Here is a 21,707-nt window from a genome sequence, read left to right on the forward strand (position 1 = left end):
GCATGGCCCTAATGGACGGGACCCAAGAATTACAGGTCTCATAAATGGTTTCAGACATTCCTCGTGAAAACATATTCGTATTGTTCATCTGTTCAGATGTTTTAAACTCAGATATCTGCAATGAATATGTGCATTCTGTTATTTGGGATATTTATATGAAATACCCATTTTACATTGATTATATATTAATAATTATAAAGATCTGCCATTTCCTTGAATAAATCTGTGTCATTCTTCCTCATTACTCTTTAAGGTCAAATAATACATTTTAGTAAAAATTACATGTTAAGGCTATGTGTGCACAAGTGTGTCTTTATATTCTGACATTTCAGATTTATTCTTTTTTTTTTTTGGCATTATAGTGCTGATGAGCTCCTTCTAACTGAGATGATGTTTAACGGCCTTTTCAATGACCTTTCTGCAGAACAGGCAACGGCATTATTAAGCTGCTTTGTGTTTCAAGAGAATGTGAGTTAATGGAATTAGCACATCTTATTTACTAACTCATACATCATGTAGTTTAGTTTTTATAATATTATGAATATTTTTAATTATAAAATATTACTTTATATTTACATATTATGGATGGAAATCAACTTTAACACAAATGTAGTAAGAGAGAATTAAATAAGATTCTTGTTGGTTTAACCATAATTTTTGCCTATGAATAATTAGTTCACTTTCAACAGCCCTTAAATCAAAAAATGAAGTACTGATCGGAACACACAAGGACATTAATTACTCTTGTACTGCATTCCAGAAACTAGTATAATTAGTTTTATTAATAAAAAGTAAAATGTGCTTTACATTTCAAATTTAAGACTTTATCATAGTTGAAGTAGGTAGAATCAGAATTAGACCAAGGACATTTACCTCTAAAAATACTTATTGTTATCTAAATTTTTTGAGGACCTTTTACTGTATATACTTAATAGTTTTTTTGGTCCAGTTCTGCCACTGATCTGTTTACCTTTTTAACTAGTTCCCTATTTATTAATCAGATAAAATATATTACTTCTTTAAGTAGGTGGGTACTTTTCTCTCATGTTCCTGAGTATTGATTAGAATTATGGCTGTAGTGGCAATGCTAACAAATAGGACAATAATCCATAAATGGTTTGTGCCCTTCTGAGATTACCTGTCATGCATCTATGAAGTAATTTGCACAGAAGAGGAATGCATTACTTTATAAAATATTGTTTATTTTTCTTAGGTTCAAAATTTTATTATATCAGTTTCTAGGATAATAGTTAAGGAAATTTGTCAAATTTCCTTTGAACAAGATTTCAGAAATTTCGGTTTGTAGATTGTTTTGGGATTGGTGGTCTTTTGCCCATGGTAGACTTTGTCTTGTGGCTAATTTCTTGCATTGTGATTGGATTTTTTTGTTTGTTTTTTTAATGTGACACTGCAATAAGTCCTGTCCTGTGAGAGGCCAATTATATGACTTCTTCAAACAAGTTAAGTTGGGTTTAGGCAAACCACAACTGTTAAATCTTGAGGCAAGATGTCACTATATGCAGTTAATATTTGTTAAGTGAAACCACACTATTATGTATAGTGTCATCAGTTCTTATGGTGGTGCCTTTTAACATTGAAATGGAAATTTGTACTAAAAGTCAAACGGATTTTTCTTGATACTTTTAACAGAATATTTCCTAGACAAAAAGAAGTGTAAATATAGTAAAAACAACCTTCACAATAAACATAAAACAAGAAGTATCAAAGTGAAATGTCAGATATGAACTACCAAACTTAGTACTTAAGGAAATTGGACATTTCATACTTAATAACGTAATAGTAAGATACTTGTTATAAGTAAGATTAAACATGCTTGATATACTAACTCTATTTAAAAATGTGTTTCTAAAACTGTGCCCCCACATTTTTTAATAATATTAAAAGTAATTTAGAGATTACATAAATCTTTATAAAGATCAAGTATCTACGAATATTTATTAAGCACCCAGTGTGTGCAATGCACAGATCTAAGCACTAGAGATAGAGCAGAAATTTTTGCTTTCATGATTGATACTTATATGCTAGTGGGATGAAGATAAAGAAATATATTTGCATTCTGTCAAATGCTGATGAAGGCTTTGGAGGAAAGTGAGCAGAAGAGTCGGGTAGAGATCACTGGGAAGATGAGGTTACTATTTTAAATAGGATGGTTAGTAAAGGCCTCACTAATAAAATGAAGTCTATATTGAGACCTACAGGAGTGATGAGGGAACAAACGGCACATACTTTGTGGGAGAGCTTTGGTAAAATCACCGTTGGCGGACTAGTGCCTTCTACCTATAGTGACCAGCAGAGAGGAAGGTGATCAGTAACTGTTGATCATGAATGGACACAATATCAAAAACATCTAGCAGCCTTACATTCTTTATTCTACTAAACTGAGACGTTGAGTTCATTCTGGCTTTTTTGCTATAATTTTTGGTTTTAACAGGAAAAATGTAGAACCTCATTCATGATTTATTATGTAATACACATATATACATGATGCAAATCAAAACCAAGTCCTGTATACTATATAACTACTGATGCTTAAAGGCAGATGTGTTGCAACTAAGCTATAATTGCTTTTTAAAAAATTTTACTGTAATTACTTTGAATCCTGTCCCACATATACATATATACCATAGTAATAAATTTATTTTGGTATATTAATAGTAACTCCACCGTTGTCAAAATTTCTTCACAAATATTATCTTTTCTCATCATACACCTATGAGTTTTGAGGATCTGGCTTTATTATTTCTCTTTGACAGAATAAGAAGTCAGTACACAGAATTTAAGCAGCTTGTTGAAGTTCATTTGGCTAGCTAGTAATAGACCTGAAACTCCATTATCTAATTGAGAAATTGACAGATTTCAGTGAGAAAGCAATATTAAGAATACTCAGGCCAGGTGCGGTGGCTCACGCCTGTAATCCTAGCACTCTGGGAGGCCGAGGCGGGTGGATTGCTCGAGGTCAGGAGTTCGAGACCAGCCTGAGCAAGAGCGAGACCCCGTCTCTACTAAAAATAGAAAGAAATTATCTGGCCAACTAAAAATCTATATAGAAAAAATTAGCCGGGCATAGTGGTGCATGCCTGTAGTCCCAGCTACTCAGGAGGCTGAGGCAGTAGGATTGCTTAAGCCGAGGAGTCTGAGGTTGCTGTGAGCTAGGCTGACGCCACGGCACTCATTCTAGCCTGGGCAACCAAGCGAGACTCTGTCTCAAAAAAAAAAAAAAAAAAAAGAATACTGAAACTCAGATAAACTTTTACCTATTTTGTACTTGGTTAAAGAGGTAGAAACGTCTGGGTAAAATAAAAAATGGGGGCATTATTTTTAATATTCTTTTTCCCAGGTTTTCAATTTCTGCAGATTGAAAGTTGCCTAGATGCTAAAACTGTTTCAAAATTAAACTGTGATAAAATTGTTCAGTGTTGATGTAACTAAACCACTCCGTATGTTTACAATATTTGCTTGACCGCAGTTCCATTTATAGTCACAGAAAATAGCTAGTTAGCACGCTTTGCACATTTGCACATTTAGCACTGTAATATTTTCCTCTGAAATGTAATGAGAATATTACAATTTAGGATGGGAGGAGTAAAGTGCTAATGACTAAGGTCTTAATAATTTGATACTAATGGTTATCATACAAGCTTTTTCATTTGTTAAAGCAGGTAATATGAAAACCCAAACCCAAGAATTTTAAACTTGGGTTTTTATATTTAATTTTCCTTTTCTTTTATAGTCTAGTGAGATGCCCAAATTAACAGAGCAATTAGCAGGACCACTTCGTCAAATGCAGGTAAGATTTTTTTTGAACTGCATATTTTATGAGTAGTAGTTAGTAAAATAAACATTCTGACAGTCTAACCATAGTAGTTTATCACTCCACAGAGATAACTTCCATAGGGATTGAATATATCACTTGATGTCAGTCATCATTTGATGCTATTCTGATAACATCTTTTGTGATTTTTAAACATTTTCCCCCATCATAATGAGTTCTATAGAGTTGCTGTGAATGCAGATTTAAAACTGCATAACGTAAATTGGCTATACTGACAATTCAATGCTCATGTCATTTTCTTCCTTACTATTATGAATGGCATCTTGATGGACTAGGATTAATTTTAGTTTTTTGCATATTTTTTCATTTTAGTTTACAACAAAGTTTTAAAATCTGTTTTGTCGTAAGACATTATTTGTCTCTGGATTTTCAAAGCCACACTAGTTTATAATAATAAATTTGTGTCTTCTATTTTCTTAGGATGAACTGATTTTTATCTGCCTTTTCAACATTAGATAGAAAGACAGGAAAAGATGGGCTTAAGGCATTATAACAGAGGAACAAAATATGTATCATAAAAGAGGCCCCTTTAATGGAACATTTAACATCCCTTAAAATCATTAAGAAATTTAAACTTCCAGAACCAGGGAAGTATTTATAGGCCTAGGCGTTTCTGACCTTTTAGATTACCGAGTAGAAAAGGATGAATTTAAGTTTCTTATTATGGAGAAAAGAAAATCTTAAGATTTACATATTTTAAAGCATTGTTTGGGGGGGGGGGGAAGTATTTTGCAATAGGATTTGTTTTTCTGTAAATCTGTTTTGTTATTGTCTTAGTTTTGTTAGTGAAGCAATTACAGGTTAGTTAAATGCTGCTATTGAAATTTTAAGGCAGAGTTTTGTTTTGTTTTGTTTTGTTTTTGTAGAAAAGGTATCACTGGCTGAAAATCATGCTCTTGATATGTTTTTCTTATTTAACCACTTCAACATAATGGGAAAGCGTGGCTGTTTGATCACTCAGCAATGGAACAGGCTTAGAAGCAGAATATACACATTGCAGACATAATACTTAGGAAGAAAAAGGGACTTCTTAGAATATTGGCTTTGGAAACCTAAAGAAAAAAGTAATATGAGAGATCATAAATAAGAAATTTTAAGTGTATCTTTTATCTTTAAAGGAATGTGCTAAAAGAATTGCAAAAGTTTCAGCAGAAGCCAAATTGGAAATTGATGAGGAAACTTACCTAAGCTCATTCAAACCTCACTTAATGGATGTAGTATATACCTGGGCAACTGGAGCTACATTTGCCCATATCTGCAAAATGACAGATGTCTTTGAAGGTATGGTTAAATTTTGTGTACATATATTTCTGATATAAGAGATATACTTAGAGTGATATTGTTTTAACTAAACAAGAAAAATATATTTTTTAATTATTTGGTAATTAAAGGGAATCTTCTGCCTATGTAGATCAAAAATATTCTCCACAAATCTTTCATATTATTTAATAAGCATAGTCTGCTTATTATAAATTCCATAGGAAACTATTTTAACTATATAATTCTGTGCCAGAGTCTCCACAATCACAAATAAATAGATCATCCTAGTAAGTCATATTTGTGTGGGTATTTCTCCTTTTTTCGTGGTAAGAACTTACTTGTTTGCTATAAAATTCCACTGAAACTAACAGAGCCAAAAAAGATAGATCATTGTATATCTAATACCAAACTTGGCTTCAGTCAGACTGTTATTGCAGCATGAATCAGATTAAGTAGAGTAGAATTTTAAGAGATTGAAGAATAACTGTTACTCAACTGAAGAGAAATTATAAATGAAAAAATAAAAGCAAAGGAAATATATAAGGAGTAATCATAAGTGGATTACACAAAGCAAAGAAAAATAAGCATAGTATAACAAAACCATATTTAGAAATGCTGCATTCATTGGGAAAAGGTTGGTTTATGTAGATATTTATAATGATGAATCATATTTACTAAATTAGATAATTACATTGTACTTTCTTAAAAATGAGAATAAATGACCCTGGCCTTCAAGGAGATTAGTATAAGAATATTTAAGATACTATTATTATTGCTTACAGGTCTAGTTTGAGAAAAATTCCATTTTTAGTACATCCAATATTACATACTTTTCAACTGATATTATTAAAGAAGTAATAGAATACTGATTTTATGAATCAGTTATTTTTAGCATGTATAGGTTAAGCCTCTGCAACAGAATATTAAAATTTTGAACTAAGAGCCATCACTACATTGAACTTTATGGGTTTTAAGGTTTGTTGTTTTTTTTTTAAGGTTTTTAATGTTAACGTTTATAGTACATTATTTTTAAATTATGGTATGCTATCTTATATCTTTCCTTAAAGCTTTTAAATTTTTAAGCCTCCACTAAATACTTATTTAGTGAAATGGTCCTAAATCCTTCTTTGACTACTGTATTCCATTACTGGGAAGGTCATCATTCATTAAGTAACTACTATGTGCTGGACACTACTAGGAGCTTTATATAATTTACATGTAATCACCAAAATAGCAATTTTGCATAGGTACTATTATCTCCACTTTGTACAAGGAGACTTTGATAAACACTTTGGCAAAGATTATGCGATGTAATGTGATGGCACCATGATTTGAACCTGGTCTCTGTGACTACACATGATAGTTGATAACTTCATTTAAGCCCCGTAACAGCTTATCCTTAAATTTTGGATCAGCTAGAGATTCCTTAAACCCTACACTGGACTATACCATCTCATCCACAGATAATTCATGCTTGGAGGAATGGTAAGAAGGTCTCTTAATAGTTCATGATGGGTAGCAGCAGTTGAGTGTGAGACAAGGGAAGCATGTTAAACTCACCTCACCTGTGAACATTGCTTAACCATAACACAGGAACCCAGGTCTGTGTACGACAGCTTGTGTTTTTCAGAGGCACCAGGACAATCAGTTATAGCACCACCACTCTGTAGTCTGACTATTTGGAACGTAGGGATGAAACTAATAACTGTTTTGTGCCTAAATAATTCTAAGACTTGTTAATGTAATAGTTCATGTTTATATAATATCTGCACTGAGAAGTCAAAACACAATGACAAAAACAATTATGCATTGCATATATTTTATTCATTGTGTGTGTATATATATGTACACACATTTTATTCATTATAAATCCATCTTACAGGAGTCCTATAAGATGTCTTTGTGGATTACTTTTCTGTTCTTTCTGCTTAAATGGAAACATTATCACAGGATGGAAGATAAATCCTAAGCTGTTAAATTGAAGACAGTTTGGTTCTTACCAGATGCCACCTATGAGTTGACCTTTTCCACAGCATATTAGCATCCTGAAGTCTATTCTGCCCCCTTTCAGTTTCTCGGAGGCTGTTTCTACATCAGTTTGCTCGAAATCTAAGTTTGAAAATTTGAGAAGTTCAATTTTGTAGCTATAACTTGAAATTGGGTCTGACACCAGCACAAATTTTTGTGTTTTTTTCTGGTCTGGGTGCCATTAGATTCTTTCTAAAATGGAGAATGGACTGTATATTAGCTCTTAAAATTATTTTTTTGGTATAAGTGTGGGAAAATAACTGAGAACCTTGATTTACTTAGGGTAGCATTTGCTTTTTCCAGCATACAATTTCTCCCTCTTTTTTTTTACCTTGTTATTTAGTTCTTCCATTTCAGAATAGCCATTCTCTCCACATCTTGTTATTGTACATGCTTTATATGATTGGAAAAATACCGTAGTAATCAAAGCTCTAGCCCATAGTACAGTGTGTCTCTTATTTTTACAGACAGAAAATAATTACATTGGGACTTTTTATTGTGCTGTGCTCAAACAATATTTGTTCCTAGTAAGATCTTAATTTTCTTTTTATATGAAAATAAAAGTGATCATTTTATATCCTGAGCCTCAGAAGTAGTTTTAATGTTCTTCAAACATTAACTGAAGCTAGTTATCATTGTAATGATTAAAACCATGTATTTGGAGGACATCTGATGCAAGAGAACAGTTTACATTGTGATTGAGTTGAAGAATTTTGAAGACTTTATATAAATAATTATTCTGTTACCACCCTGAAAAAATGATAGAATGTAGTTGTTTTTCATTTCCATTAAACTAAATTAAACAAAATATTTGTATGGGCTGATGCCTAGGGTTTCAGTCTACTAATCCATGTTAGTTCTGTTGTGACCAAGGCAGAAGCTATTACTATTTATTTAATATCTCTGACTCTGCACAAACAGTATTGTACTCTTAGCTATGAAAGAAGGATGGACAAAGTGGTTGCTTTCCACTGAGCAAAAGTGTCATCAGGAAAGCTTCCATGACAAATTATCCGTTGAAACTGTTGAATTCTGCCTGTCGTAGGTTTTTAAAGCAAATGCTGTGAAGTGTATTCGCCAACTCTGTCCCCACCACATGTTCTCTTGCATGCCAATTCAAATGGCAATATTACCCTTTACTAGGACAGAATATACCAGTGTCATAAGGGATTTTCTGGTGGGTTTCTTTTTCAAAAATACTGCTGCTAATAATAGAGTAACATTTTGTTAATATGTATTGTTTCCATGTTTAAATTTTGGCACAATTTTAGTGCTATATTGCTTAGGAATTAGTACCTGATACTTACTGATTTAATGAATAATTCTGAGACCCTAGTGGGAATGAGGCATTGTGCTAAGTACAGGGTGAGCAACAGTGTCTGCCCTCAAGAAAGGGTTCGGCCTGAACTGGGATTTAGTGCTAAGTAGTTGCAGGGATATACATGTGATCCTAACTTCAGGCCAAACTAGATAGGAGTATTAGAGTCAGGGTATGAGCTGTAGGGAACTGCTTTAGGGAATGCCAGAGAGCTGAAAGCAGAAATATTGTTTAGGGAAATCTGCTGCTTTCTGTTCTTCATGAGAATGATGTTATTTTGTTCATGAATCAGGTAAGGCTGATGTTTATAAATGTCCTTAAATATAAGCATGTAGTCCCAAATGTCCCTCAACAGGTAAATAAATTATGGTATATCCATACCATGGTACAGTTGTCAGCTATAAAAAAGAAAAAAAAGTACTGATTCATGCTGCAATGGATGAGCCTTAAACATACTAAGTGAAAAAAGGCAGATACAAGGCCACATACTATGTAATTCCATTTATATGAAGTGTCCAGAATAGGCAAATTCATAGAGACAGAAAGCAGATTAGTGGTTGCCATGAGCTGCGAGAAGAGGATTGGGTGTGACTGCTTAATGGAAACAGGGTTTCTTTTGAGGTGATAAAAATGGTCTAAAATTAGACAGTGATGATGGTTACACAACTAAAAACCACTGGATTTTATGCTTATGTAAAAGAATTTTTGTAGGATGTGAATTATATCTCAGTGTAAGTTCTGGGATGATGATGTAAACTTGAATATATTTTAAAAAGGGCAGTGACACTGAATTGTACACTTTAACATGGTTAGAATGGTGAATCTTATGTTTTGTGTATTTTACCACTATTTGGAAAAATAAAAGAGCAGTGAGTAGAAAGAATTCAATTTCTTTTTCTACTCTGACAGGACCAGAAGAAAAGACTTGTAACAAACCATTAGGTTAGTGTGCTTATTTCTGTTTCTGGTCAGTTTCAGATAGCCTGGGATGGGTCCTGGCTTTGAACCTTTTGTCTAGCCCCTGGTCAGGCTGGTCCTAATTCATGAGGTAGAATGATTTCCAAAGTTGGGAGTAAGGACAGTCCTTGGATTACAGAGAACTGCAGTAGGTAGGAAGGATGATAGAGAATTCACCACTTAACAGCAGTCTTCATTAATCCCTGGGGGAGCAGCCTCTATGCTGTAGGCAGCTGTGGATGGTTAGTGTTGTGTGCACACACAGTGATTTGTTGATGAGACTTAGTGGGTAACAGCCACAGCCTTTGTGTATGTGCAACCCTGTACCTACTGGCCTCATTTTCTTAATTGTTCTCTTGTTATCTGAAACTGTGTCAGAACCAAATTTTCCAGAAATTGAATCAAAGTGTTTACAAAGTATGACATGACAGTGCTCTCTAGCCTGGATGTGTGTTTACTTGCCTTTAGTTTATTCTTTTATTTCAGGATATTATGCGGGTACAAACATTTTGGTGACATGTAATGCGTTTGCCTTACCCAAGCCAGGGCTCCAAGTGTGCCCTTCCCCCAAACAGTGCGCTCCGCCTCCATTAGTTGTGACTTTACCCATTGCCACCTCTAGTTTATTCTTTACCTTAATAATTTACTTTGTATGGTTTGATCTCTGCTAACTTTTACAGATTCTAATTATTAACATGAGGTACTTAAGTTTGTAGAAATACTGAAACAATATCAGATGTGTTTCTTGATACACATTTGAATCAGTCAGAACAACGTTTGTGAGAGAGAGTGTGCCTGGCTTTTTGATGCCCTACATAGATAGCAGAAGACTTTGTAAAGGATTTCATTTCAATCCTAAATGACCTGTGAGAGTCTGCTGTGTTCTTTTGTTAAAAGGCCATATATGTACATTTTAAGCCACTACTTAATTTAATTCCCTTCAAATAAAATTATTGGATAACATTTAGTATCTGATTGCATAGGTAATATGACATTAATTACTTTCTCTATCCCAACTGCTACCCTCTCTTTAGACACCCAGAAGTTTCTGCAACTATATTTCCTCTTTCATTGCAAGGCAGTATTGGGCCTTGTGTTCCTAGTAGCTGAGAACAGAAATAAATAGAGCCAACATTTATTGATCTCCTATTGTGTTTTTGAAACTTAATTAAGCACCTTACACACATTATTTCATTCATTTCTTACAATAACCCATTAAGTAGGGATTATTATTATCTAAGTGAGTAAACTGAACTTTTTTCATAGATTAATTAATAGAGGAGATTTGGAAGGAAAGGTAATGAGTTTACTTTTTGGAAATGTTGAGTTTCAGATCCTGTAATATATCTGCATTATCAACTTTTTGTTGGCACTGTAGTATCTAGCTAGAACAGGTTATTTTTGTAGTATTTTATTTTTATAACTATGGCCTATTTATAAAAATAAGTGAGAGTGGCTTTCATTTATATAAGTTAAAAGTGGTACAGCAAAAACCTGGGTGATTTGCTAACAATTGAAGTTTGCACATCCTATCTTTAAAGATATCACTGTGGGTCCACAAGTGATTATCATAATACCAGAAAAATCATACATGGACCATCTAGAACCATGTCATCAGGGCTGAAGCAGACTCACTAGCGCTTCCTACTGGTACCTGAATGAATGATAGCAGAAGGTTTAATGAGAAGTTAGAGGAGCAGAAGGGTGTAGCTTCCCGGCTGCCTTTATGACTGCCACCCTGTACAGGAGCACCCAACAGAAGGGGCAAGTAGGAGCTGAAATCTTGTCCCATCCAGGGGAAGAGATAAAGGGGCTGTCCATTTGTCAAACCGTGAATTTACCAGTGGAGCTGGGGATGCTGCCTTCTGGTTCCAGAACGGCTTGTGGCCATCTGGCTGCCCTGCCTTCTGTTCCTGGGGAATAGGGTAACCCTTTCTTTACTCTGTATTTGTGAAGCTGGTTTGTTGTGTTTGCCACATGAATTTGCTTTCAGTCCTGTCCCTTCCTATATTATAACTTCAAAGTGTTTTGTGCATTTTTATCCTCCTTATCTCACCTCAGGTAACTGTCCTTCAGATGCCATTAAGACCTTTAATTTTTGTTCTCACCTAGGCCATTAACTGAGCTTTCTCCTTCACCGATCCTTGTCTGTTCATCCTACAGTTAATTTCCTCAGGCAAGTTCATAGCAGAAAAAAACCAAAACAAACAAAAAAAACCCAGTATCTTCAACTTTTACAAGGTTCCACCTTGTAAGGTCCAAGATTCTTCTTCCATGAACTCTTAGCTCCAAGATCGAAAGGGAAGCCATTGCTCTAAAGGGTAGCCAATACAGACAGTTGTCTCCACTATTTCAAATGGCGGTTCAGGAGACTTGGTTTCTAATTCTAAATCTAAAGTCATTAACCTGAACTTGAAAGGCACTAACCACCTCTTCCATTTTTCATTTGTAAAATGGTAGTAGGAATGTTGGAGTGGCTAGTGACACGGTCATCTCCTACTTGGGAACAGTGTCTTCTGTGAAATCACTGTTTTCTCTGTTAAAGGCTACTAGTGTAAGAAGTCTCATTATTTTTCATTTTTTCTGTTAATTATCAAAACCTTGAAGTAGTTTATTCAGGTCAGAATGAGTTGCTTCAATAACAGGAAGTAAGCTCTGGGTGGGTATCACGTAACCACTTCCGCATTCTCTCAGAGGCTTGCCGTGCAGAGGCCACAGCCATTCTGCTTAGAGAGAACCTTCTCTCAGGGCCCAGCAGAGAATTCCCTTTTTCTGGCCATGGAAATAGATTTAGGAAGCAACTGGGATTATTCTTGCTTCTGCCTTGTGCATCACTAGCCTGGATCAATCTAATAATTATCTTTCTCTACTCCTATATTTTTGCAGAAGTGTTCTACTGGAAGAAAATTAAATTGTATGGATTGGTGCCACCAAGAGCCACAGTCTCTAACCTCAGAATTATATCAAACTTTCCTAGTAATAGCAGTAGTAGTAAATAATGACTGAGCACCAGCTATGTGTATGAAGTGCTCAGGCACTTTTTATATGTGTTAACCTCATTTAGTCTTTCCCACAACTGGTTAGTACTACTTTGTGAGTATAGTCCCTCAGGTAGTAAATGACACAGCCGAAATGCAATTCCAGGTCTGTCTACTCCAGAGACTCTTGTGTTCTATGCAGGATTTCTTTCTGGGCTTCCTCTGCCTCTTCTCTTAGAGGCAACTCTAGATCCTCACTTCTTTCCCCAAGAGTCTACCTAAACTCCACCTCCAGCTATCTAGCTCATCATTCCTGCTTCAGAAGGAAGGGAGAAGCTATTAGGCCTTTTTACCTAGAAACTCACATGCATGCCTCCCTTTTCCTTATGCCTTCCTGCTCAGAGGGAAGGACCATTCCTCCTGTTGCTCTGAATCCTGGGGAACTTCCTCCACAATTTTTGCCACTCTTCTCTATCTTGCCTCACATCCTTTCTGCTGCCATTTTGGCATATAAGTATGCTTAAATTTCTCATCCACGCCTTCTCCAGCTATCAACATAACAGTTAAGAGCACAAATCCTGGGCTTAAATCCTGCTCACCCACTAGAGAATGATCCTGGGCAGGTTTTACTTAACTGTGTCTCAGTTTCTTTGGGGAGGATAATGGCTCCTACCTCATTGTGAGGATAACATAATGCATGTAGAGCCTTTAGCACAGTGCCTGGCACATGGCATTCAATACATGTTAGCTGGTGTTATTTTTATTAACAGTTATATTGTTGGCTGTTGTCACCCCCCTCATTCGCTCATTCCTTTTACAGCCAGGCTCTGGGAAAGCGTAGTCAAGGAAAGACCATGGTCAGTTCCTTACCTCCCATTTCCCTCTTAGTCCACAGTAATCTTGTGCCCTCCCACTGAAATTACCACAGGTCACTAATGACTGTCTAATCGCCAAATTCAGAAACCAAGACCCTTCATCTGACTGGAACCTACTTGTCATTTGTTACTACTCCCTACACTTGCAACCCGTTAATGTAAATTCTTTGGCATTACCTAGTAATGAAGATTTCTACTGAAGTGAAGAGTTTAGAGTAAGGCCGAAACCATACTAAAGTATTTATAATATTTTCTTATTTTAAATATACAAACTGAATGTAATTATAAATTGAAATTTATAAAAGTAATATATGTTATAGAAAATTTAGAAAATCCAGATAAATAATTTCTGTGTGAGGTTCTGTCATGTAATGTGGTTTAATTCTTGAGCTCTAGAATTTTAGTGCCTGGATTCACATCCTGAATCCTGACTCTAACCTTGGTCAAATGATATATGTCACTTCTCTGAACTTCTCCTTTTCTTTGTAACAGTACTTCTCTCATGGAATTGTGAGGACCAAACAAGAGAAAATTCACAGAGAGTACAGACCAGCCATAAAATCAGTGCTCAGAAAATGCTGGGCATCACTGATTTTTTCCCAAAACATAGTCAACTTAATTTCACCTTTCCTTGGTGCCTAAATGTCTTTATAAACATCAATTACTGTCCTAGAATACAATAAAGCCCTTAGGGTGTGATGTGCCTATGTGTGGGGGTGAGGTATCACTCTTGACCCTAGTGTTTGATGGTTGAATTTTATGGAATTTGTTTCTCTGTTCTGGTTACTGCTTTTTGCTATTGACTCTCATCTAATGAGCTTTCCTGTGCTAGGAGCTAAATAACGATACAGTTGTATAGTGCAAACACTCTAATTGAGGACTGGAGGTTTTCTCCAACGCTGTGCGGGCCTTTTGATAGGAGGAGAGGAGAGAGGACAAAAAAAGCTATGGACTTTGAATATTTTGGATCTTTTATGACCTTACATTCCTTCAGAGATTCTGCTCCTTTCAAAGAATTTGTGTCTCTCTTATCTTAAGTGAGACAAATCCAGAGTAGAGCAAGCCCTCTCGAAAAGTTTTATTAATCTTACAAAGAAAAAGGAAGTAGAATGGGATTAAAGGCCTAGATTACAGAGCCAATTACTTAGCAGCAGAATCTGGACTACAACCCAGGTGTCCATCTTTCCTCGGCTCACTCTTTTGAACTATGGCTCAAGTAGGTTAACATCCTACATGTAGGAGATGGTATCCTTTTAACTGGGACATCACCATTTCTCTTTTGAGGGGCCTATATGTTGGTGGTGATCCTCCCCCTTGACCAGTCTCATCCCATAAAGCTACTACTGCCTGAAATAGCATCTTTGTGTTCTCATTGCTGTGGCCCATAGGTGTGTTCAGAAACTAGATATTTTATCCTTATTGGTCCAGGGCATTGGCATGATATTCCTCGGGCTCCTGGGATGCCCACTGGAAGAGAAGGTGCTCTGCATGTGCATGTGAACTTCCCGCTGGACTGTGCTGTTAGGTAAACAACTTATACTTTTGCCCTTGTCCAAGCTCAAATTCCATTCTGCTTTACGAGTTAAATCACTTAGCTGTTTTTCCCCCTTGGGGCACATTGGAACACATGCATAATGTGGATGGCATTAAAAGGTAAGAAGTAACTCTCAACATTAAGCAACGAATATAAGAACTTGATGAATGTTAATGATTTATTCCAGTGTTCCAGGGAGTTAATAAAGACCTAAAGTGTGAGTTCATTGTTCCTACAGATTGCATTTTGAGAACTGGTATTCCTAATGCATTTCAGATAATAAAAATGAAGTCCTGAGAGTTTTAAATGTAGGCAGATAGGGATCTCAGGTCCCTCCTTGCCCAAGTCTGACAAAAGTAAAACTATGTTTACAGCTTCAGCATCAATACAAACACTTTTCTCACAGAGTCAAGACCCACAGGAAATGGGTTGTCTCTTTTGCACTTCCTTGAGGACACGCTGTGTAAAGCACTGATGAAAGAGTCTAAGGTCAAGAAGAATGAATGATTGCACCTTTAAAATGACAAATCTGATCAGTTACTCTCCTGCTTAAAAATCTGTTGCATTCTCTCTACAGGATAGTATGGGCAGTATCTACATGCCTAAGTGGGCCACACTGAGGGTACTTGAATAGCTGCAGTTTGTCAGGCTTTTCTGCATTGTTTCAGTGGCCTGCCTTTGTCGTTGCCTGACAGAGTGCCTCATTCTTACAGACACAGATTGAAAGTCATCTTTGCCAGCCTTCACCCAGAGTTTCTCTCTCCTCTGCTCCCAGGGCATTTTGTTTACCTGCCTCTCTAATAGCAAGTGTCTACACATTATTAATTAATCCATGTCTGTCTCTACCATTAGTCCAGGGTAGGAATTAAACCTTTCATCTTTGTAGCCTTCCTGACGCCTAGCAGGCAGCCAGTCAAGTTTACTACCTGAGTTACTTCATGGGAAATCTCTTATTACTTATTAATAATTATCCCATGTTCTCCTGCCTTGCCTCATAACAAAAATTCTGCTGTTCCTCATTATTTCCATTTAACAAGTGATTTGTTCCTTTTCTGTCCAGGCAGCATAATTCGTTGTATGAGGCGCCTGGAAGAACTGCTTCGACAAATGTGTCAAGCAGCAAAAGCCATTGGAAACACTGAGCTGGAAAATAAATTTGCAGAAGGTCAGTATCTAATTCATAAGCTTTTTCTAATAATTTAGGCTAATCTTGTGAGACTTGAGCCCTCAACCAAAACCTAGGAGGACATTTTGATGATGTTCACCGGATTGTCACCTAGAGCCATCTGCTAGTGTTTCTATGACATTTTAGTGTTTGTGTGGGGAAAAAGTTGAGATTTTATATATGTATCATTTACATGTACTTATTGTGCACTTACTATGTGACAGTCACTGTTTTAAGCACTAGAGGGTACAACAGTGAACAAAAGGACAGAAACCCCTGCCTTCATGGAGCTAACATTCATTCCAGTGCAAGGAGATAGTAAACAAGTCAATAATTAAATTTATCAAAGGATAGTAAGTCTGTAGAAAGAAACAAAGCAGAAAAGACAATAGGGAATTGGGGGGGTGGATAAGGTGGTCTGGGGTGGAGGTGGTAGTTGGGCCCTTGATATACTTGAGTGACAGCAAGAGGCCAGTGTGGCTGGAGCAGAGTGAGTAGAGTAGTAGTGGTCAGAGGGAGAAAGGAACTGATCATGTAGCTCTTAGGCCCAGGCTCTTTACTCTAGTGATTGGAGGTTTGGAGCATAGGAGTGTTGTGCTGTCACTTGGATTTTATGATACAAGGTTAATTCTTACAAGAATTATAAAAGATTATGATATATTTATGTATAATTTATATATTTTTAATATATATATATATAATTATAATGCTGTTGCATTGAGAGCAAGTCTGTAGAGTAGCAAGGTGGAAGCCAGGAGACCAGATCAAGAAAGGATGGCTAGACCAGGGTGGTAGTGATGAGGCAGTCGGGGCAGGGGGCATAAACATGCTTGTGAATAGCTTTGTCACTTCCAATGAATCTTGACCAAGAAAAAGGACCACAAGTTAAAGCATCAAAGAAGGCAACCACATTGTTGCTCCAAGCCAGTTGATGCTAGTGATTTCTGCTAACAACTTAGTGTCTTAAGAAGTTTGTAGAAACTGGGTTCCACATTATTGATAGAGGCAGGCCTATTTAATCACTCAGGATTTAAGTGTAGGTATAAAAGTTTTTAAAAATAAGTTATAGGCTGGGCATGGTGGCTCACACCTGTAATCCTAGCACTCTGGGAGGCGGAGGAGGGAGGATTGCTTGAGGTCAGGAGTTTGAGGTTGCTGTGAGCTAGCTGACACCACGGCTCTCTACTCAGGGCAATGGAGTGAGACTCTGCCTCAAAAAAAAAAAAAGGCAGCATTGATTAGGAATAATTCTTTCTTAAAAATAAAAATTTATACTTGTCCTGCCTTAATACAGAAAGAATTTCACATGGTAATTGGAAATATATTGATATAGGTTGAAAATCCAAGCTTTTGGATCAATTCACTTCTTTTGACAGTTTGGTCCTTCCCAGAATTTCTTTCTGAACAGTTTTAGACAGCACCACCCCCCATGGAGTACCTCAGAATCAAAAGAGCAGAGGTCTGGTTTCTAAGTGTTCCTCCTCTCAGAACTGGCTGTGAATTGCCCTAGGTGTCCAGCAAGTTTTTTTATTTTCCAGGCTGCTCTCAACCAGTTTAATCAGGATTGCTGTGCTGTCTTTTTACAACCCCAGTAGAGAGAAGTGGACGTTTTGTGGTCTTGAAAGCTTAAACCTTATTATCTTTTCTCTTAGGAATCACCAAAATCAAGAGAGATATTGTGTTTGCTGCCAGCCTCTACTTGTAAAGAGTGAGCTAAAGGAATGTGGGATTTTAGATTATTCACTACCTGTGCGATTACAGTTGATGACAAATGCCTACAAGTGTTGATTTGCTTCTCCCATCTCAAGATGGTTATCCTCATTTTAGTGTGTTATATTTCAGTCAAACATCATTCTGTGAAAGCATATTACATACATGTTTATACATAAGCATTACATTTTTTAATAAAAAATGTACAGGTGGGGCAGTGTTTTGGTGGAAGGCTTGAAATTTTTTAATGAACTCAGAGCTATTAGATAACCATTGTGTTAAATGTAACTATATACACACGATAAAGTGGGCATCCAAGAGGCATAGCAGCAGCAGTCCGTAAGGCCTGTACACTGGGAGGAAAGGCATCCTCTTGCCTTCTGGTTGCAATTTTAGAAAGCAGGCCAGCTTCACCTGGGCACCATGCAGCCCTTCAAGGCTGGTGATTGTTCCGATAGTGATTCCCGGTTGTCGGTGTTTCATGCAGAGTTGTATGTGAGTCCTCCTCTTTTCTCTCTTTAAAAGGAGAACTTTTTTCTTTGAAGAAATCTGATACATACACGGCCTATATAGATAGAACAAGTAGTATTTAGAAAAACCATATACAAAGTTGCAATAATCAGCTTCCTAAAATTAAACAAAAGTATGTACATTGGAGGGGTACAGTTTAAGGATATAAAAAATTAGTGGCTAATAGGGATTCTCTTTTTAAAGGAGATTATTCCAAATCGAGAGTTGCTTTGCTATGTCTTCAGCAAACAGCTTCATTCTGCCAACACTTAGAGTTATTAACTAACTTCATGTAAGTTAGCTTTTTCAATTCATACCAAAAAGAAAACTGTTTATAGCAAGAGCCTTTTACAATAAAAATACTAGGATTTTTATAACTTTTGCAAAAGAGTAACCTAGTTTTTACCTGTTGTCTATCCTAAAATGACTTAACACGTGATCCTTACCCACTAGGAATTACTGAACCATATTCTCTGCCTTTGGGTAGTTTTCTCACCGGGGATTTTTTTTCTGTTTATTTATCCAAAAGCTTAGCAATATCAACATGTAGGCCCTGTACACTTACAACTAATATTGCAACCAGAGCTCCTTGAATGAGTCCAGTCAACACATCACTCCAATGGTGTTTATAGTCAGAAACTCGAGAAAGGCCCACGTAAATGGATACAGCAACCAGACCAAACTGCAGCGTGGGGCGTAAGAGTCTTGCCCAGTCTCCCTTCATCCTGGCTTGAAGATAAAGCTAATAGAAAAGATAAAAGTAAAATATTTAACATATCAACTTAAAACTATATTTTATATTAAGTGTCACCACACCTCTGAAGGGTTGGCATTTAAATGATTATTAAAGTATTATATATGAAATAAGACTTTTAGGCAAGCATTCTTGTATGTATTAATGACTAAAGATTAATCCTTTTAAACAAAGGGGGAAAAAAATGAAAAACTGTTGCCCTGGTAACTTGTTTACAAGAATTTATTACCAATCTAGCTACACCACCCTTTAAATTGTAAACAAGGCAAGGGTCCTTGTTTATGACTTTCTAGATAGGATTTCATGGGCAGCTCCTCCCCTCACAATTTGGATTATAACTCTGACTGTCAGAGGCCAGTGTTGTCATCAGTTCCGAGTCTTGGGCTAAAACTGCTGGCATTCTGGGCACAGGCTGCCCTTGCCCTATCTAGGGACTATTTAATTATTTCACCAAACAATTTACTTGAGAGCTCTGCTAGCCTCAAACTATTTAACACGGCAACTGAGACTAAATAAGTTGTACTTACAAGTATGTATAATAGAGTGCCCAAATAAATAATACAGGTTGTGGTTTAGTCATGATCCAGCAAAGGAGTGTATTTCGATAGCACCTGTACCCGGTTTAAGTTCTTTTGCTTACCTATATACTAATCAGACCTAAGAACTTACCTTTCCTGTGTCAGCCTGCCTTGACTTCAGATGCATCCCTACCTAACAATTTTTATGTAAGAAACAACTCTTTTAAAGTCAGTCTGCTCTCATTAAGAAAAATAAAAACTGCCTAATTTCTATCTAATAACAATTTTTAACATCCACTTTTAAGATTCTGTTCCATAATTTATGACTATAGACTTAATTAAATGCAGTCCTCAAATAACTCACGTGGCTCTGCCCGTTGCCACTCCCTATTGAAAATAGCCGCACAGATCCATTCCCAGTTCTTTGGGCATTGCTGTAGGTGTTCAGTTCCTAGCAGCTGGCAAAGACCGAGGGGCTAATTTTATCAGCTACTTAGTATAAGCATCTTGTTCTAAAAGAGTATACCACTTGTTTAACTGACTCTGACTCATCTGCTAGTTTAAATACTACTACCTTGCTGCGAGTCCTTATTTTTATTTATTGATGCTTAAAGCTGTGAAAAAAGTAAGTAAGAACCTTGTCTCAGGATTCACTTTATTTCGGCCTCCATTGGAAGCTATTTGTTTTAAGGAGAAAATTTCCTTGACTGCAGATAAAAGCAAGGTTTGGATATTATTGTCAAAAGGTTCAGCTGTCCCCATTTGGTTATTTAGCTGCCTTTGATACAAAGTTTAAAAGCATAGCTTTTCCAGACTATAAAAATAAATACCTAGGAATTACAAACACTTATGAATACACACATCTTAGGGAGCACTCTTTGCTTAGGACAGAGCAAGAAAAAAATAACTCTAAAACTGATTTAAGCCAGTCTCATTTTGTACTTGCAACCTAAAGGAAACTCAGAGATAGGATTTTCAAGGTCTTTACAACTCAAACATCCTTCTAACAATATTTTCCTTCCAAACAACCCTGACTTGGACTCCAGGTAGCCTGCAGTCGTATGTATTATTTTGCCCAATTTCTTCCCTAACATCCGAGTGAAAAGAACATTCACTTATAGATCGGTAATCAAATAAGCTCCAATTCTTTAGGCAAAATTTACCCCGTAGCTGGTTTTCTCCTTACATATCTACCCAAGAATAGATGTTTCCCCCGTCAGTAAGACACCGTGGACCCAGAAATTGTTTCATCCTGAGAGGGTTCTGGGATTCCCTGATTGTGGTTCTACACCCGACCTTACACCGTAGGCTTTGGCTCCTCTGGTGACTAATGATTGACTTGAGTGCAGTCTCTGGCCACAGAACAATTCTCAGGCCATGGGTGAAGCTGGCTGTTTGAATGTGCTTCCTATGTGCCTGCACTGCATTTCCCTGGGGCCAGGACACTCCATGTAGCGCTGCGAAGGCCAGGCACCTCAGTCAGTCTGCCCCTCCCTGTGAAAACTTCCATTTCAGGAGAGCCCAGGCAAGTAAACACGCTGAGTTTCTTGGACCTTGGGTCACCTGAGTTCCACAGTGGACATGCCCAGAACTCTGGACTTCGTTCGGCTTCTCTCCTCCCATGTTGATAGCCCAAAATCTCCTATATGAGTAGGTTCAACAAAACACACAGTGATTTTCTTTCTGTAGCTCCACCTTGATTTTGGGCAAAGCAAATACTTGGTATGACTTCCTTTAACAGGACGTCTCCATTCCTCCAGCTTTCTCTAACTGCCTCAGAGAAGTTCAATGTCTGAAGCTTCTCAGCACTGTTCTATTAGAACTAGCTATAGGGACAGAGCTCACGATTTAATGACAAATTTAATACTAAGAAGGCTGTGTATCTGTAGGTCCCTGCCTTTACAAACTCCACTCTTCCCCCTTCCCCATATATATGCCACTTGCCAAGTAGGTATTCACTAAACCTATCCTAAGTAAGGCATTCGGATGTTTACTTTTTAAGAGTTATAATAACTTACAGAACTCTTTGACCAATACTGTGTGTGGTATCAAACAAGCTCACTAGCAGTGCCTATTACTTTCAAATTCCCCTTCTGGGGGAAACTTCCTATTCACAGACAAGTGAAAAGCCAGCCCTATCTGGACCAGGCAGCCCTGCCTTCTGAGCGGGCACGGACTAGGTGACTTATACCAGGCCTCTCCCAGAGATCTGCTGGGCTGTATCCTCCCTCTGGAATTTATCCTGGA

The 21,707-nt window shown here is 36.9% G+C and overlaps 2 protein-coding genes across 3 annotated transcripts in view; one reads left to right on the forward strand and one right to left on the reverse strand.

Moving 5' to 3' along the window:
• Positions 1 to 17,898, forward strand: part of MTREX (Mtr4 exosome RNA helicase) — a 90,848-nt gene extending 72,950 nt beyond the window's left edge. Inside the window, exons 23-27 of the mRNA XM_045565655.1 lie at positions 363 to 468; positions 3,752 to 3,808; positions 4,972 to 5,134; positions 15,864 to 15,968; positions 17,621 to 17,898. Coding sequence (XP_045421611.1) covers positions 363 to 468; positions 3,752 to 3,808; positions 4,972 to 5,134; positions 15,864 to 15,968; positions 17,621 to 17,673 — 484 coding nt within the window. The 3' untranslated portion in view covers positions 17,674 to 17,898. The remainder of the gene's footprint in view (positions 1 to 362; positions 469 to 3,751; positions 3,809 to 4,971; positions 5,135 to 15,863; positions 15,969 to 17,620) is intronic.
• The window catches only part of PLPP1 (phospholipid phosphatase 1), an 87,200-nt gene continuing 83,343 nt past the window's right edge, over positions 17,851 to 21,707 (reverse strand). For both annotated transcript variants that reach the window (XM_045565657.1, XM_045565656.1), the window contains exons 5-6: positions 18,754 to 18,930; positions 17,851 to 18,243 (exon numbers count right to left, since the gene is read on the reverse strand). In XM_045565657.1, coding sequence (XP_045421613.1) covers positions 18,112 to 18,243; positions 18,754 to 18,930 — 309 coding nt within the window. In that variant the 3' untranslated portion in view covers positions 17,851 to 18,111. The remainder of the gene's footprint in view (positions 18,244 to 18,753; positions 18,931 to 21,707) is intronic.

This window comes from Lemur catta, chromosome 12 (assembly GCF_020740605.2).
Source record: "Lemur catta isolate mLemCat1 chromosome 12, mLemCat1.pri, whole genome shotgun sequence".
Classification (NCBI taxonomy): domain Eukaryota; kingdom Metazoa; phylum Chordata; class Mammalia; order Primates; family Lemuridae; genus Lemur; species Lemur catta.